General features: G+C 43.8%; 1 protein-coding gene across 1 annotated transcript in view; it reads left to right on the top strand.

Moving 5' to 3' along the window:
- The window catches only part of LOC149275645 (chondroitin sulfate N-acetylgalactosaminyltransferase 1-like), a 185,021-nt gene that overhangs the window by 76,965 nt on the left and 88,823 nt on the right, over nt 1-19,233 (top strand). Inside the window, 1 exon segment of the mRNA XM_089504484.1 lies at nt 13,173-13,389. Coding sequence (XP_089360610.1) covers nt 13,173-13,389 — 217 coding nt within the window.

Below are 19,233 nucleotides of genomic sequence, written 5' to 3'. Positions count from 1 at the left end.
ATTTTCTTCTTGAAAGGTAAGTATGTATTTTAGCTGACCGAGCGGCCTGAGTAGCTGGTGAAGTAGCTCCAGACAGATTATAAAGATTAGAGTAATAGTCAGTAAAAGCCGTCATAATCTCATGAGGAAGTCTGTAGTGGGAACCTGACGTGGAGCATATTTTAAGGATATAGTATTGTCTGCAGCGAGTTCTCAAAGCCCTAGCCAAATATTTACCGGGTTTGTCCCCATGTTCATAATATAGGGCCCTCAGCTGTAGGAATGAACGCCTCCCTCTAGTAACCAGCAATGAAGAGATATCTCTACGTAAGAGGACCAACTGTTGGAAGGCCGCATCTGTAAGAGTATCTTCATGGGCTTGTTCTAAGGCCGCTATGTCTTGATACAGTTTCCCTAGGGCGTGCTTCCGTTCATACCCGACTTTTATGAAATGCCCACACACTTATGAGCCTCCCATATAGTCAGAGGGGAAACATCAGGGGTATTATTGTCCGTAAAAGAGTTAATCAGAAGTGATTTCGTTTCAGCTTGAAGCACTGAATCTGTAAAGAGCGATTCGTTAAATCGCCATGTCGTCGCTGTTGGTCGAGTTAGTGTTGAGGTCAAAGACATTATTAATGGTGCGTGATCTGACCAAGTGATCAGACTGTAATGCGCAGACAACTATTTGGGGAGATGATAATATGGCATAAAGAGGTAGTCAAGTCTAGTATAGAGTCTTTTGGCAGCGGTAAAAAAATGTAGTCCCTATTGCAAGGATAAAGCGCACTCCAACAATCTACCAGCTGGAGATCATGCAGTAAAGCTTTCATTTTTTGGGAGACATGCGGGGGAGTACAGGAGTCCCCTTCGGAAGAATCCATCCTGGGCTCAAAAGCCACATTGAAATCCCCGCCGAGAATCAAGAGACCTTCTTGAAAGGATTGTAATCTAAGAATCTTGGAGAGGCAACAGTGTTGCTGTCTATTGGGTAAATAAACATTAGCAAAGGTATAAAGGAAATCTGCGATAGTGCCTTTTACAAAAACAAACCTACCAATCATATGAGCTTTCTCGTGAAATGGCATAATTATCAAAAGGTACAGCCACACCTCTGGATTTAGACATTATATTATTGCTAAAAAACCCTATCGGGTAATGAGCATTGAGTAATGAAGGCGGTCTGGTCGCCTTAAAGTGAGTTTCTTGAAGATAGACAATAGATGCCCTATGGTGTTTCAGATCTCTCAATAAATGAGAAAGATTTTCGGGGATATTGAGGCCTTTCACGTTTTATGAGACAACAGTAAGGTTGCAGCGTGTACAAGGAGGGCGCTGCGTCAACATAGTCGTCATATTGAAGAGAAGAGAGAGACAAAGAAAAAGAGAAGCGAGAGAGAAGAAAAACAAAAAGGGGGAGTAAGGGAAGGAATGGAAAGAAAAAAGGAAGGAAAAAAAGGGGGGAAAGGGGAAAAGACAACACTTGGAGTGGCTAGTGGGTAATGGAATGAGCCGCCTCTAATAATGGAGGACAGCAGCTGTGACCACCCCAATATTGTGAAACACTCCTGATGCAGGGGAAAGTGTTACCCGTTCAAGAGAGGACCAAGAGAAACAGAATAACAATGTTCTGGGAGGACTCGCCGCCACCCAAAACCTGTAGATTGACAATCAGATCCTGTATGGGGAGACAGAGACGGAGAAAGATACAATACAAACATAATACGTCATTTCACCTTTTACTGCTAAGAAACGTTAAATAGAAAATAGTTAATTGAATAAGGCAGCATATAACAGGAGTAGATGTGTAGTGTAGATGACCAAGCATTCGGTCTCAAACGCAGAACGTATGTGCATATAGAGAGAGAGAGAGGGAGGAGAGAAAAGCAGAAAAAAAAATTGTTTTTTTATATGTATTTTCTTCTACCCCGGAAAGAAAGAGGTAATCAACTACATGATATGCCCGAAGACCTCTATGCAGAGAGACAGGAGTTTGCGGTCCCTCCGAGTGGGCCCGACTGGAATCCACACCACAGAAAAGGGCACAGAGGAGGAATGCGGGGGTCGCTAAACAAATAAAACGCATAATAAAATGGATAATAGAATCAAGTGAATCACAACATCTCGCCATAATGCAGAAGCGTCCACTACAATCTGTATGTGAGCTGACCGCGAGCAGAAGCAAAGGAATATCTATGAAAAAATAAAAAAATAAAGGAAAACCCCAAACCCACATCTCCCATGGGGTGTAAACATAGAGAATGTGTGTACATAGTGTAATATTGCAAAGCAGCTCAGAGGGGGCTCAGACATCAAGTCAGAGCATATTGTATAAGAACTATCCACATGGGGTTATGTAGAACTGTGTGCACAATTCAACACAAGAGATATCAATATCCAACATATGAAATACAGGAAAAAGGGTGTCAATATCCGAGTCCCGTGGTTCAGATTTTATGATGTCCGAGATAGCAGCCATGCCCGTAAAGCAACCTGACGCCCAGAGCTGAAGAGTAGTCCACAGACACGAACTGAAAAACAAAACAAAAAAGTATTTCCTCTCCCCCAAGCCCCCCTGCGAGGTGTAGACACAGCGATTGGGCCTGTATAGTGCATCTCAGAGGTGCTTTGAGGGCAGACGGTCCACTGGATGCCCGGGTAAGTGTAATTCCGGCAACCCCCAATCGTCGATGTGTAGACAATAGATGCCAAGCTCTTCTAAAAACTCTGGGAGCTCATGATGGTATCTCAGCAACGTAATAACATTATTGATCCGGACATTCAGGCTAAAGGGGTAACCCCAGATATAACGCAACACTCATCGTTGTAGTTCACTCATCAGTTTGGTATACGCCGGGTACGCAGGGTCAGATCGGAGATATCGTGAAAGAATGGTATTTCATGGCCTTCGTATTGCCAAAAGCCCACCTCACGTGTGTCAGGGTCCGTCCAGGCTGCGGAGCTGCATATCTCTGTTTTTCCCTGCCTTGCCTCAGTTCCCATGTTTTGCTGTGGTCCACTTCTGGATTTCCGTATGCTCTGTCCTGAACCTCTGATTCCTTGATTCCAGTCTGCTCTTTGCTTCAGCTCCTGTTTACTTTATAAGGTGTGTCCCACTCGTTTGTTATGTTTGTCTCAGTCTGCAGTCTAAAGGTATGTCCTTCTCGGTTCTGTGTTTGGATTCAATGTTTAGTTTATCAGTACTTTCGTATGCAGGGCTTAGCGTTAGGACCCACTGTCATTGGAGTATTTTGGCATAGTGGTGGGCTAAAGCATACTATGGCCATATGATGTGACAGAATCTCCAATTGTTATCACATAGTTCTAGGCTAGTTCCTGTATTCATGTATGTCTGTCTCTTATGTACCTTTGCCCTTCTTCCCTGAATCATCTTAGGATTTCGGTTCCTCTCTCCTCTCCCCATGTCCCAGTTAAGTAGTCCTATCCTTGCTTAAAAGAGAAGCGTCCAAGGATTCTAGCTCCTCACTCCTTCCCCTGTGTTCCTTGCCTTGTTCCCTGTCACTGTGCCCTGTATCATGTATGTCTTGTATGGTTATGTTCCTTGCTCGGTCTCCCTGTTCCTTCCTCTGTCCTCCTTGCTTGCTATGTTTCCATTATATACTCTGCTTAGCTTCCACACTCTGCCTGCAGGATATCTCTAAGTTTTGTTTGCTTTGTCAGATCCAAGTTTAGTTCGGATTTCCACATCCAGCCAAGTTTAGTTCTGCCTTGTTCTGGACATCATCAGCTGCTATGTCAGGGTGCTGGTATGTGGCTGCTCAATCCTAGATGCCCACCCGGGAGAGAGCAGTCGCCCTGCACCAGGCCTGTCCAACTCCACTCCTGCGCAATACCTCCTGAACTCCATCTTTGGGCGCTCTGGGTCTTTACAGTCGTCTGTATAGACCCAGTCCCGTGACAACGTGCTCTTCTCATGATGGTTTCCTTCAGCCTGTAGTCCACCACATGGCAAATGACATCTCGTGGGGGGGGGGTGATAAGGGTCCACGAGGCCGTAAAGCTCTGTGGGGCTGGTCCATGGAGATCACTGTATCTCGGGGTCTATTGAGCAGTGAGTTGAAGAGATCTGTAAGTACCTGGAATACATCTTCCTCCTCCTGGGGACCTGCTTCAGGGAGGCTGCAGATTCTAATATTATGCCGCCTGTTCCTGTTGTCCAAGTCTTCCAAACGTCTCCAATAGTCCGCCAGGTAAAGGGTGTGCTGTGTTGATATTTTCACCACTTGTGAAAGGTTAGCAGTCAGGTGGGTGGATCCTCACTCCTGAGTGTCGATTCTTTTCTCGAGGCCTATTAGGTCGGCCCTTAGGGACGTCATCTCCTCCTTCACTGTGAGTTTAAGCTCTGTGATGAGGCTACTGAAATCATCCTTCCACGGAGACGAGGAAAACAGACGAAGTATAGTCCCTTGCCCCGTAAGATCCGCAGGAGCTTCTTCACCACCACTCTGCCTGCTGTCCTTTGTGCCTGCCGTGCTCTCAGGTGACGGCACTTCAAGGCCTTCAGGAGGCCGCGAGGTGAGATGGCGTGGTGTTTGGAAATATTCGAAGAGGCCGACTTGTCTTTGCCCCTTGGGGTCTCTCCGTCTTCCAGCGTCATTTTTTTTATGCCCCATAGTGCAGGATGGCTATAGATAGAAAGGGTTAGGGTCGCGACTGAACTCTTCACATAAGCGGCCATCCGACGGCTAACCACGCCCCTCAAATGTTTATGTTGGGATTCCCTCACAATGGTGCCTTACACGGCTTGTATATTGCTGTAGCTCATGTCAAGATTTTCTCACACCTGTGCCTTACACACCTTGTATGCTGCTGATACCTGTATACTGTACTTCTTCAGCCACCTGCTTTGCCTGTTTTATGTACTTTATGTGGCAAGTCATTGATACCGGATCATACCTTATATGGCACTGATACATGTATACTGTATTTGTGTAGTGCCTTTTTGTTTGCCTATCTTATGTACTCTATATATGTCATATCCTCTTTAAATAAATTGTTAAAACCCCCCCAAAAAAACAAGAGTTACATCTTCGATTCTACAGGCCTCAGTTAAATGTTAAAGCTTTTTTCCCTGCTGCCTGGAGGCTGTCAGCTGTGCGTGCTCCCGATGACTTAATTGTGCCTGGTAAATTTTAGAAACTAGCTTTCCCTTCAGTACCTTGGTGTATTTGCTTTATGTCATTGTTGCCTGTGTTTCTTACCATTTTCAGCTTATTCCATAGATTACTGCTATTCTGGTGTCCCCGACCACGGTTTGTTATTGGACTTTTACCTGACGTAACCTGTCAGGCTCATCATATCTCAGCCCTTACTTAATCTTGCAGTCCAGAGCGCAGAGTGTAAGAACGCACACAGTGATAGCATGGGCCTAGGCACCGGGGGGGACAGATCACCCCCAGTAACTCATGCGGGGGGGACCGATAATGAAGAAATCCCCCCCAGGGCCGTAGGAACCCCCCCCAATAGAAACGCCGCAAATGCGGCCCGCGAGACCTCGAGGTGCGGCTCGCGTAAGATTGGCAGCCAGGGCAACTGATCTTACGCGGTCCGCACCTCGAGCCCTGCTAAGTTTGGCATCTGCTTCATAAGGGTTTTTTTGCCTTCCTCTGGAAACAGGATGTGATGTGATGTCACATGAACTCTGCTGGGTTTCGCTTCCTCTGTGCAGTACAGAAGACCCTCCCACAGGTAAGTACCTGTGGGAGGGTCTTCTGTACTGCACAGAGGAAGCGAAACCCAGCAGAGTTCATGTGACATCACATCACATCCTGTTTCCTCTGTGCAGTACCAGAGAACGCAGAGGGAGGCCGCGCCCCCTGCTGAAGTCTGTGAGTGGCATCGAGGAGCTGCAGTGCAGGTAAGGGGGCGGGGAGGGTGTTTGAATCAGTATGCGTGATTGAGGGAATGAATCTGAATGAATGAGTATGTGAATGAATGAGTATATGAATAGTAACATAGTAACATAGTTCATAAGGTTGAAAAAAGACCAAAGTCCATCAAGTTCAACCTATATACATATTGTGTCCCTACTGTGTTGATCCAGAGGAAGGCAAAAAAACCCTTATGAAGCAGATGCCAATTGCCCCATACCAGGGGGAAAATTCCTTCCCGACTCCAAATATGGCAATCAGAATAAATCCCTGGATCAACGTTCTGTCCCTCTTAATCTAATATCCATAACTTGTAATATTATTGCTTTCAAGAAACACGTCCAGGCTCCTTTTGAACTCTTTTATGAAGAGTGTGTGTGATAGCATGGAACCTAGGCATGATGGGACTGTGATTGCTGTTAGCAATCACACTCCTATCATGCCAAGTCAGCCAGTACATGCTGAAACCTAGCTAGCTGCCCCCCTTGTGTATTGATGCTGCCAGTAATATGGGGTCTGCACATCACTTACAGCCACCCTGTACCAGCATGTACTGGCTGCCTGGGTATGAGAGCTGCCTTGGCTCTCTGGCTGCTACAGGCTGCCTTGGCTATCATGCCAAGTCATATTGCTAATTTTTTTTGTCCAATTGTGGTGTGTTACCTACTTATTAAAAATGTGAGTTTTTATTATTATTTTTAAAGGTTGGGTTTTGGCTAAGTGAACCGTGAATGTTTTGGTCCAGAATTTTCATTTTGGTGAATTTTCATTTTGGTGCATCCCTAGAATAAATAGAACTATTTCATTTTTTAAAGTCCTGAATTTGTAGTCACAAAACTTTCTAGGCCCAGAAATCAGTGAGAGGAAAGGGTTTTGTGTCATTTACTTTATTTTAATCTGCATATTTTATTAAAGGCCATATTTTCTCACAGTGAAAAATGAGTGCTGCCCACGCACATATACAATTCTGTTGAAGTGGCCCACTGCAGAAAAAACTTGGACACCCCTGGGGTAGACAGTGAGAAGGGGGGTAGGGAGAGGCTAGCTAGTGAGAAGGGGTAGGGAGAGGGTAGCTAGTGAGAAAGGGGGGTAGGGAGAGGGTAGCTGGTGAGAAGGGATGAGCTGGTAGGATGAGTGTAGCTAGTTTGAAGGGGGCGGTAGGGAGAGGGTAGCTAGTGAGAAGGGGGCAATAGGGAGAGGGTAGCTAGTGAGAAGGGAGGGTAGGGAGAGGGTAGCTAGTGAGAAGGGAGGGTAGGGAGCGGGTAGCTAGTGAGAAGGGGGGTAGGGAGAGGGTAGATAGTGTGAGAAGGGAGGGTAGGGAGGGGGTAGATAGTGTGAGAAGGGAGGGGGTAGATAGTAAGAAAGTGTGAGAGGGGGTACATAGTAGAGAAAGTAGGGATCTGATGGGGGAAAATGCTGTCCCCCGGATTTTTAGGGGTTCCTACGCCCATGAGTGATAGACACACACACACACTTCACAAATGACAAAAGCTGAATGTCTGAAGATTGTAAGCTTGCAAGCTGGGCTCTCTCTCCACCTAATGTATCGGTTTGTCTGTCAGTTCTTGTCTTGTCATACACCTTGACTATATGTATTGTATTAAGCACTGCGTAAATTGTGCCCAATATCTTGCAGACTATTTCCAAAAAAAACCCCACAATCCATCCGCAACAACATTCCTGTGCATGGTCTTCACTGTCCTCCTCCTTCCGTGATCAACCCCTCTGCCTCGCTCAGCTCCCAACGAAGTTCATGCTCTACTCTCTTCCTCACACCTCACTACATGCCCTCTCAACCCCATCCCTCCATACCTAATTCCATCACTCTGCTCTAGCCATACTCCTGTCCTCACATCTTCAACTCCTCACTGTCTACTGGCATATGCCATCCCCATCCCCATTCAAACATGCACAGGTCACTCCTATCCTCAAGAAACCCTGCCTTCAAATTCCCCCGCTAACTACCGCCCCATATCACTACTTCCAATAACATCTAAACTATTAGAAAAACTACGACCGTCTAACCCACTTTCTGTCCTCAAACTCCCTGCTTGACCCCCTGCAATCTGGTTTCCCCCCACAGCACTCGACTGAAACTGCTCTCACCAAAGTCACAAATGACCTTTTATCTGCTAGTAACAACGGCCACTACTCTATCTTAATCTTACTTGACCTCTCTGCTGCTTTTGATCACCCCATCCTCCTACAGACTCTCAACTCTCTTGGTCTCTGTGACACTGCTCTTTCCTAGATTAACTCATATCTTTCCAACAGACCCTTCTCTGTGTCTTTTGCTGGCGACTCCTCCTCTTCAATGCCTCTGTCTGTTGGAGTATCTATACTTCATCACTTGGAAAACGTATTGACAGCTTTGGCTTCAAATATCATCTCTATGCAGAGGACACACAAATCTATCTCTCCACCCCCAATCTCTCTGCAGCTTTCCTCTCTTAGATCAGCAGCTGCCTATCTGGCATCTCTTCCTGGATGGCCTCTCATGACCTCAAGATAAATATGTCTAAGACTGAGCTCCTTCAAATCCCTCCCTCTAACTCTATTCTGACCTTTCTGACCTTTCTATCACTGTCGACGGTACCACTATCTCTCCTTCACCACAAGTCCGTTGCCTCGGAGTGACCCTAGATTCAAACCTGTCTTTTATTCCTCACATCAAATCACTCTCTAAATCCTGCCATAACCAGCTATACAACATTTCCAAAATTCAGCCATTCCTGACTACCAGCACCGCAAAACAACTAATCCCCTCCCTTGTAATCTCCCGTCTAAACTACTGCAACAACCTACTTACCGGCCTCCCTCTGTCCCGACTATCCCCCCCTCCAGGCTGTCCTTAATGCCTCTGCCAGACTAATCTATCTCACCTGACGCTCTGCATCTGCCGCACCTCTCTGCGAGTCCCTCCACTGGCTCCCCCATCCATAGCAGAAATAAATTCAAAATACTCACTCTATCCTACAAAGCTCTCACTAACACCACTCCCCTCTACCTATTTTCCCTCATCAGCAAATACACTCCAGCCCGCCCTCTAAGATCAAACAATGACCTGCTCCTTGCATCTCCACATATCACTGTGACAGGATCGACCTGTACCCCGACTAGGTAGTTTCCTCTGCCCCATGGCCACCGGGACACCAGCGATTAACCCTTTTAGCGTACAGAGAGAAGGGGTTGCCTTACTACTGTGGCTAGCTGAAGATGAGCTACACAGTGGGCCTATTGGGGCACTGAAAATAAGTGATAATAGCAGAGGACACAGCTTTTCAGGAACCTCAGCAGCACTGTAGTATACAGAAGTATAGCAATACAGCAATACAGTGCTCTACCGCCCTGATAAGGGCAGCCCCGAGACTTACCTCAATAACAAGACAGGACTCGTAGTGCGGTAAAACAGGGACTCTTTATTTGGGAAACACACAGGCTTATATACAGTCCAACACAGGAAAAAGCCATAAACCATGTCCACATAGCCCCGCCCAACCCAGACAGTCCGGCACCACACTTAGGCCTCTGAGCCCCGCAATGTCCGTACAGCTTTCAACTGTCATTTTCGGGATGATGCTGAAAGAGCCCCAAGCAGCAGTTCAAAGTTCCGCCGGGTTTACATAACCGCGCTGGCTAACCCCCCCTCTCCTGGAAGTTCCTGTCGGCCGGGAATCTACAGGCGTCTCCCCTCCTCCCATGCCCGCCTACAGGACTTCTCTCGCACAGCACCAACCCTCTGGAGCTCTCTTCCTTGTGCTGTCCGACTCTCACCAACTCTACCCTCCTTCAAATGCTCACTAAAAACTTTTCTCTTCAGGGAAGCCTACCACTGACATAAATATCAAAACTTCTCTCACCCACTTACAATCCTTATCTCGCACTACATTAACATCATTCACTACCACGCAGTCCTCACCTCCTGTTTCTCACCCCTTATCCACCTAGATTGTAAGCTCCTGCGGGAACAGGGCTCTTCATTCCTCTTGTATCTGTATGTCAAATGTTGGTTAGGTCTGGTGTGGGTGGTAATGACATAAGCTTCAGGTGAGGGAGGCATGGATATAGCATAACCAACACAGCCATGGACGTAGGAACCGGGGGGATGGGGGGACAGATCCCCCCAGTAACTCAAGCGGGAGGGAACCGATAATGAAGAAATCCCCCCCAGGGCTGTAGAAACCCCCCCAATAGAAACGCAGCAGGAGGAGAGAGAGGGGTGCCGCGCGGTCCTTTTCAGCAACTGCTCGGCGTCCTTCTGTCTCCTCTGCTCCCTGCCGCCACCGCGTATCGCGTCAGAGCAGCGAGACAGAGGCCTCGCGCTCCCACCACAGGACTGCGGACTGCACAGTAATTGACCTACAAAGGGGGATAGGGACCTTTCTAGCTAGCGAGAAGGGGGGTAGAGAGAGGGTAGCTAGCGAGAAGCTAGAGAGTAGTTAGCAAGAAGGGGGTGTAGGGAGAGGGTAGCTAGCAAGAAGGGGGTGTAGGGAGAGGGTAGCTAGCGAGAAGGGGGGGTAGGGAGAGGGTAGCTAGGGAGAAGGGGGGGTAGGAAGAGGGTAGCTAGCGAGAAGGGGGTAGGAAGAGGGTAGCTAGCGAGAAGGGGGGTAGGAAGAGGGTAGCTAGCGAGAAAGGGGTAGAGAGAGGGTAGCTAGTGAGAAGGGGGTAGGGAGAGGGTAGCTAGTGAGAAGGGGGGTAGGGAGAGGGTAGTTAGTGTGAGAAGGGGGAGAGGGGTAGATAGTGTGAGAAGGGGGGATAAAAGTAGCAACAGGGGGGAAGTAAGCATATTGAAATAAAGAATGAGAATCAATGAATATGTGGATGAATTGTATGAATGAGTAAGAGAATGAATTAATCCACGTGTGGATGAATTGTGTGAATGAGTGAAATAATGAATGTGTGGCTGAATTGCTTTAATTATTTGTGAGCTGGGCTGTTTGGGGAGAGAGTTGGCTCACGCTGGGCTGTTTGGGGAGAGAATTGGCTCATGCTGGACTGTAATTTGTTTGTGTAATCTGAGTGCTGGTCAGGTTCTATGTGGGGAATGTGGATGCCAGGGCTGGCCTTTGGGGTGTGCAACCTGTGATCTATGCCTGTAATTTAGGGCGTTTCTATCTTTAATGTTGATTTTTTTAATGTGAATTCCAGTTGATTTATACCTGCAAAGCTGGGTTTATGTGTTATTCTGTTGATCCATATCTGCTATGCTATATTTTCATACATTATGTATTTAAGTTTGCATGTCTTATTCAGTTAATCTATACATGCATGTGCTGTTTCCATGTGTTGTTTATTTGATCAATACCTGAACTACAGGGAGTAAGTAAAAGAGAGGTTTGGCTTAGTGAATGAGGGACAAAGGGACTCAGGGGATGATTTTGGGGTGGGTGATGACCTCTGAATGTCACAGAGTATACACAGAAACAAAGGTTGAAATGCAGCACTCAGTTGTGAGTCCTTCAATAAATCCAAAATAAAGAAGCAGAGGCTCAGCACTGAAATGGTAAGGTAAGTTTATTTCACACAGGCAACGTGAAAGACCTGTGTGTTGAAACATTGCCTGTGTGAAATAAACTCACCTTACCATTTCAGTGCTGAGCCTCTGCTTCTCTATTTTGGATTTAATGTCACGGTGCAATCAGAAGGAGGGAAGACTGCACGGACTCTCACAGTCTTCTCCTAATCTACGGTCAGTGTGGCACATATATTTTTTTTGGTGTGGGAGCAGAGGGAGTGATTGCATGCTAGGGAGCATGGAGCGCGGCCAAAGGAAATGCTTGCCTAGGGTCCAATTTTTCAATATTTAAAAAGTGTTTTTGTTACAAAGATTAGCTGTTTTTTTCCTATATTTAATGTATTAAACGTACAAGATTTTTAGGGGTTCCTATGCCCATGAAAACAGCTGAACATAAATACACAGAACACGGATAATTAACATAACCAGACAAGACGCCTCAAATGACAGGGAACAAGGCAAGGAACACAGGGGATGGCGTGAGGAGCCGAGATCCTCAGACGCTTCTCCTTTAAGCAAGCATAGGATATCTCAATCAGGACATGGGGAGAGGAGAGAGGAACCGAGATCATCAGATGTATAAGGGAAAGGGGGCAATGGTACATAAAATACAGACACACAAGTAAACAAAACAGCAAGCTGTGGAGAAGAGTTCAACTCCAGGCAGACCTTTTAAAGGGGCGGCCACGCCTGGCAGTTTGCAGGGCTGGAGCAGAATCCTGACATAACCCTTCCTGGGACAACATTGTTATCCTATCCGGCATACCAAACTCATAAAGTTACATTTTTCATTATGGCTTGATAATGGATTGTCAATGACTTGTTTACTAGTGACACAGTCTCATCTTTTTGATCAGCTCAAAGAAAAGTAAATAACAATACATTTTTCATATATTAGCTATAGATATTGTTTATCTTTACATTCAAACCTTTTAAATAATAAGATATAATCCATGCTTGTAGATCTATGTAAATAAACACCTAATTCCAGAGGAGCTATATCAATTTGTTATATGTTTTGTTTAAACAAATAGTAAAAGACAAACTACCATACATTTTAAAATGATTTAGGACAACAATTTACTACTGAACAATGGAATAAAGCAATAGTTATTCTATCAAAAATTTCTAGATGTGCTGACCACCTAGAAATCCTAAAATAATCTTACATTATACGATTCCAACAACACTTTCTACTTGTTGGAATAAGACATTTTTTTTTGGTCATGTTATAAAAATATACCGCAATATAATTTATTTTTCTTTATTTGAAAAAGTGTTAAAAATAGTACTTCCTAGGAAACCAGAAATAGCTCTACTAGGTATCTTACCACAATTTCTGAAAATTAAAAATATTTTATTAGATATTAAAAACATGGAATATGTTACTCATGCAATACTCAAGCAAATTATACAATCAGATTTGAACACGATTGATAATTATCGCCAAAAGCTTAATCCACATCCCCTTCTTTCTTCAGTCAATTTGCTTGAAATCTTAATAAGAAAGGGGAAAAGATTATATTATAGCAATAGTTATTACATAAGAAACACTCTTACGTTTTTTAAGATTGATTGATGACTATGTATTTTTTTCATTCGTTTACCTAATTTTGAACATTATTCAACTCAAAGTTCTCAGAAATGTATTAGGGGAAAAAAAAACTTGTACTACCCCAGAAGGCTACCTAACACTCTTTCTTCAATCAGTTGACATGAAGTATGAAAAGGTGCTGTGCTTGGGTGATAAGTATTAATATTGTCTAACTCTTCTTTTTCTACTGCAGGCATTTATAGAACAGAACAAGAGAAAGGCACATTGTATGAATTAACTTTCAAAGGAGACAGAGACCAGGAATTCAAACGTGTTGTTCTTTTCCGGCCATTTGGACCAGTCATGAAGGTCAAGAATGAGAAGCTCAACATGGCCAATGTGATTGTAAATATCATTGTCCCCTTGGCAAAAAGAGCTGACAAGTTTCAGCAGTTCATGCATAACTTCAGGTTGGAATATTTTGCTTTCTGTTGAGATAAGCGTAAATAATAAAATGGCACATCTATTAAGGTTTATTTTTTTTTTCCTGTTTTTTACTGGTACCGGCAGTGTCCATATGCATATGTTCAGATGCAATAGAATATGGAAGTGTATATGGACATGGGCGACACCCAGTAGCGGCTGGTCGGTAATTCCAATGGGGGTTCACAATATATAAATTTTGAAAATAAAATGTAGATTTACGACTTAATGTACAGGTTAAAATACATTTCCCTAAATTAACCCGAAACACCCCATCAACCGTAATTGCCCCTAAATTAACCCGAAACACCCCATCAACCATAACTGCCCCAAGTTAACCCTAAACACCCCATTAACCATAACTGTCCTTAAATAATCCCTAAACACCCCATCAGCCATAACTGCCCCTAGATTATCCCTAAACACCCCATCAACCGTTACTGCCCTTAAATTAACCCTAAATACCTAATTAACATAACTGCCTCTCAATTAACCCCCAACTTTCAGCAGCCCAAATATTAATTTTATAATCACTGTTAGATGAGTTGCTGAGCAGTGTGGACACTAGAAGGAAAGGGGCGGGGACGATCATCATTGTGACTGAAGGATTGCAGTCAGTTACTGGGGAGGGCGGGGAGACTCCGAGCTGGGCGGTAAATTTGCTGACGGCTGGGAGCTGATGGCTGCGAGCTCCTACCCCCCACTCGCACAGCTTTTACTGTGCAAAGAGGGTTCATATGGGCAGCTCAGCCGGCGCTTTAGCAAGCGCAGAAGCATTGAGCCAAATAGGGTCTTGGGACTTCATAAAAATACTGTATTGGTATTATAGGCCGCACCCGATTATGGGCCGCACCCTAAAAGTTTGGTGCTATTTTAAAGAAAAATTTATTTTTAAAGAAAAAATACACATTAGTGGAATGATAAAACAGTATTTTATCTAATGAACAGGAATACATGCATTTTATCATTTTTGGTATCTATTACGCAGTTAGGTTATAAACAAACAGAAATTTGGAAAACCAATAGCCATTTTAACCCCTTCGTGACAAAGGCTGATTTTACTTTTTGTACCCTTCATGACAATGGCCGTTTTAACATTTCTGCGCTGTTTAGCTGTCATTTTCTTCTTTCCCGTTTACTGAACCCACACACATTAGATATTGTTTTTTTCAGGACAAGAAGAGCTTTCTTTAGATGACATTGTTTTGATTGTATCGTATTATTTACTATTAAAAAAAGTATAAAATATGGTGAAAAATTTAGAAAAAAATGACTGTTTCTAACTTTTAGTTGAAAAATCTTTTACTCATCTATAAAAGGTAATAAAAAAACCTGCTAAATAGATTCTACTATTTGTCCTGAGTTTAGAAATACCCAATGTTTTTATGTTTTTTTGCTTTTTTCTGCACGTTATGGAGCAATAAGTACAGGTAGCGTTTTGCTATTTCAAAGCCATTTTTTCCAAATCTGGTAATTCTTCCCCCCATGTGCCATTTCGGGTATCTTTGAAGCCGGCCAATGCAATTTACCCCATCAAGTCATATATTTTTGAAAACTAGACAGCCCAGGGTATTCCAAATGCTGGTATTTTAACCCTTTCCAAGCACTTATTCTACCATCAGCCTTTGTCAAACTTTATGGTAGTAATTTTTTTGCATTTGTTTTTTCACACACATTTTACTTTAGGTATAAATAAACAGGTTCTGGTATATGTCACTATCAAAAAACACCCCAATATGTGTTTAGCAACATCTCCTGAGTACAGCGATACCTCACATGAATGATTTTGCCTGGCTGTTTAGGGGCAAAAGGGCCACATTTGGGGCATGCACATTTTTCAATGTTGCACTTTGGCATTTGGGGATCCACTGCCCATGCCCTATTTGGTACATCTTTGAGCCGGGCCATTTCAGTGTGCCCAATAAAGCTATATATTTTTGAAAACTAGACACCCCAGGGTATTTCAAATGCTAGTATTTTAACTCTTTCCATGCACCATATCTACCACCAGTCTTTGTCAAACTTTGTGATAGTCATTTTTTTCCATTTGTTTTGTCACACACATTTTACTTCAGGTATGAATTAAAAAGTTCTCGTATATGTCACTATCACAAAACACCCCAATATGTGTTCAGCAACATCTCCTGAGCGCAGTGATACCCCACATGAATGATTTTGCCTGGCTGTTCGGGGGCAAAAGAGCCACATTTGGGGCATGCACATTTTTCAATGTTGAACTTTGGCATTTGGGGATCCACTGCCCGTGCCCTATTTGGTACATCTTTGAGCCGGGCCATTTCAGTATGCCCAACAAAACCATATATTTTTGAAAACTAGACACCCCAGGGTATTTTAAATGCTGGTATTTTAACTCTTTGCATGCACACATTTTACCACCAGCATTTTTTTAAAGTTTGCAGTAGTATTTTTGTGTGTGTATTTTTCCCACACACACCTACTTTATGTATGAATTTACAGCTCCTGGTATATGCCGCTGTCACACGACACCCCAATATGTGTTCAGCAACATCTCCTGAGTACAGTGATACCCCACATGCATGGGTTTGTCATTTTTGGGGGGAACTAAAAGGCCACATTTGGTACGTGTGCATTTTTCTAATTGGAAATTAGATGTGTGGCCATCCTTCCCCCCGTGTTAATTGGGACCTTGTTAAACCCGGCCAATTCAATTTACCCCATCAAATCATACATTTTTTAAAAGTAGACACCCCATGGGCATTTAATATGCCAGTATTTTAACTCTTTCCATTTTAGGACTTGCTCACAAAAATATATTTTTTATATATATATATATTTTTTTGCCTTTTTTTTAAATTTTTTTAACATTTTTTTTCAACTTGAAGGTTCCCCTGATAGTGACATCAGTGGGAAATTATTTTTACATTTTACTGTTTTTTTACTATTTTTTTTCTAATTATTATTAATTTTATTTTATTTTTAATTTATTTTTTCTAATCACACTGTGATTAGAAAGCTGAGCTCCATTGACTTGCATGGTTGAATGCAGTACCTATATTCAACCTGCAAGTGGAGCCAGAGTTCTCTAGAGGGTCTGGAGACCGTCTAGCGAACTCTTTAGACTTTATTGTTTCTTTATTGAATTTTCCCGGACCGCCGCCATCTTGCAGATGGCGAAGATCACCGGCAGCTGCGGCTGTGACCGCTCTCCGGAGCGGTCACAGCCCATCCAAAGGTAAGTGTTTGGTGTCGCTGGATGCCTCCTGATCGAGGCATTCCAGCGACACCATTTAAGTTTAGGAGGCGATCGTTGATCGCCTCCTAAACGCTTTTAAAACGGGCGTCCGCCCCTTTGTGCCGATAATGGCGTTGCTGAATGCCTCGAGGTCGAGGCATTACAGCAACGCCGTTTCGGTGCAGAAAGCGAAAATAGATCGCTTTCTGCACCCGTTTAATGACGTGCCGGTCCTGGCACGTCATTTGTCGTTATCGACATGAATTTCCGTGACGTGCCCGGACCGGCAATTGTCATCAAGGGGTTAAAGTCCCCCTTAATTCATAATGAACCTTATAGATATTCCTCTCTGCCCCCCCAGATATGCCACTCTGCCCCCCCAGATATGCCACTCTGCTACCTAGATATGCCACTCCCCCTTCCCTAGACTTACCAATGGACCCCCAGACTCCCTTGTGTCCGCTGCCGGCACTTCCGGAAGCACCGGTGGAACCGCCAGCAGCGGAGGTTGTCTACGCGCATCACCGCAGCCAGTGAACGTCTCTGTGATGCGCATAGACAACCTCCTCTGCCGGCACCTCCGCCGGGGCTTCTATGGTGAAGATTTTCATATTTTTCAGGACCAAACTGTTTTAGGTTACTTTCCGAAGGAGCATGTCTCTACCAGTTCACGTAACCAGACTTATTATCTGGTTGCCCTTGGCAAGGGCCCTTCTGGTTGCCCTTGGCCACAATGGAACTTATTTATGCTTTTGAATGTTTTGTGGCCTGATCATTGGCTGGAACATAGTGGGACATGCTCACTAAGTGGGGACATTGCTACAAATAAGCATATAATTTGAGTGTCCTTTAATATGACATTGTACCACGTTGCACTCACAGAATTTTCTATTGCACCCATATTGCAAAATGATAGGCTTGCCATTGCCCCCACTTTGCACCCACAGATTTTTCTATTGCACCCATCTTGTAAAACAATGGACTTGCCATTGCACCGACATTGCACTTCCAATAACTGCACCTGCACCCATGTTGCACCTAAAGGACTTGTTTTATTAATTTAACCCATTTGTCACAATGACAATGGCTGTTTTAACGTTTCTGCAGTGCTTGTGTTTTGCTGTAATTTTCTTCTTTCCCGTTTAGTGAACCCACACAAGTTATATATTTCATTATATCATTATTTTGATTGTATTATATCATTTACTATTAAAAAGTATAAAATATGGTGACATTGAGGTCACAGTGTGTCCTGGGGAGGGTGTTCGGTGTTGCTGAATGCCTTGCTATCGAGGCATTTCAGCGACATCATTGAAGTTTAAGAGGCGATTGTTGATTGCCTCTGAAACTCTTTAAAACAAGTGTCCGCCGCCATCTCTGTGTTGCTGAATGCCTTGACGTCGAGGCATTACAGCAACACCGCTTGGGTGCAGGAAGTGAAAGTAGATCGCTTTGTACACCCGTTTAAAACCATAACATCAAGGGGTTAATAAATGTGTGCAGGAATGTTATGTTATGTAAACTGAGATATTTCCGGCTGCTGCTGCTTTATGGTAATTATGGTAAAGTTACTCTGTTACATGTGAATAGTTGAGCATATGAGTTTGTGCTCTGTTTGTGAATATTTAACAGCCATTTGCAAAAATGGCCACCACCAATAACCAAAATGGCCACAACTCCTTGTAATGCTATTGCCAGTAACAAAAATTTGGAAAAAACCAATTTTTTTTATATATTTTCCCCTCTGAATCCTCACAAAATTAGGTAAAGTGATGGAAAAGCCCCTCCAAGTTTATCAATTCAGGTATCCTGATTTCAGAAATACCTAATTTATATAGAATTTCCATACTTTCCCAGCACTTATAGGGAACATACTATAAGGTGTACATTATTCTTTAATGTAGGGGGGTTTGCCCATTATTAAATGGCACAATTGGAGTTCTGCCTTGAAGGAGTTGGAGACTGTACCACGAGGTATGTTGAAAAGCGGATTGGATCAACAATTGTGTGTCTGTTTTCAATGTGCAAATGAATGTGCCCCAGGTGTCAAAAAATTTACTGGTGGATTTTTCTTTTGTCAGCGTGGCATCTACCCAATCCATCCGAAATAGGTGGAACAATTTGTCTTGGAAAAGAGTGAGAGTGGGTGGTTGAGGTCGGATCCAATGGTGAAGTATACATTTACGGGCCACAGCAGTAACAATATGTGTGAGTTTTTTAAAAGAACGACCAGTTGGACCAACCATACCAAACATCGTCACCTCAGGAGATAGCGGAAACGATACAATCTTGTGGTTCAAAACAAAAGTGTGTACTTGGAACCAGAAAGTTTGAATTAAAGGGCATTGCCAGAAGCAATGAAAGGAGTGTGCATTTTCAGCATTGCATTTAGGACAATTAGAGGTTGGCCTCAAACCCAGTTTGTGGAGACGTTCAGGAGAAAAGTAGACATCATGAGTTATTTTATAAGCCATTTCCTTATACGTCGCCACTGGCAAAATAGAGGAGGCGGTAGCGGTAGCTTTACATATATCATCTCTGGTAATAGTCGGTATGTATGTTGTCCATTTGTCCAGTCCACCAATCTTGTCAGTGGAGTCACATGTAGATCGAATAA

Source organism: Sceloporus occidentalis, unplaced genomic scaffold (genome assembly GCF_023333645.1).
Source record: "Sceloporus occidentalis isolate IW3139 unplaced genomic scaffold, rSceOcc1.0.p SCAF_272, whole genome shotgun sequence".
Lineage (NCBI taxonomy): Eukaryota > Metazoa > Chordata > Lepidosauria > Squamata > Phrynosomatidae > Sceloporus > Sceloporus occidentalis.
This window is presented reverse-complemented; position numbering and strand designations above follow the sequence as displayed.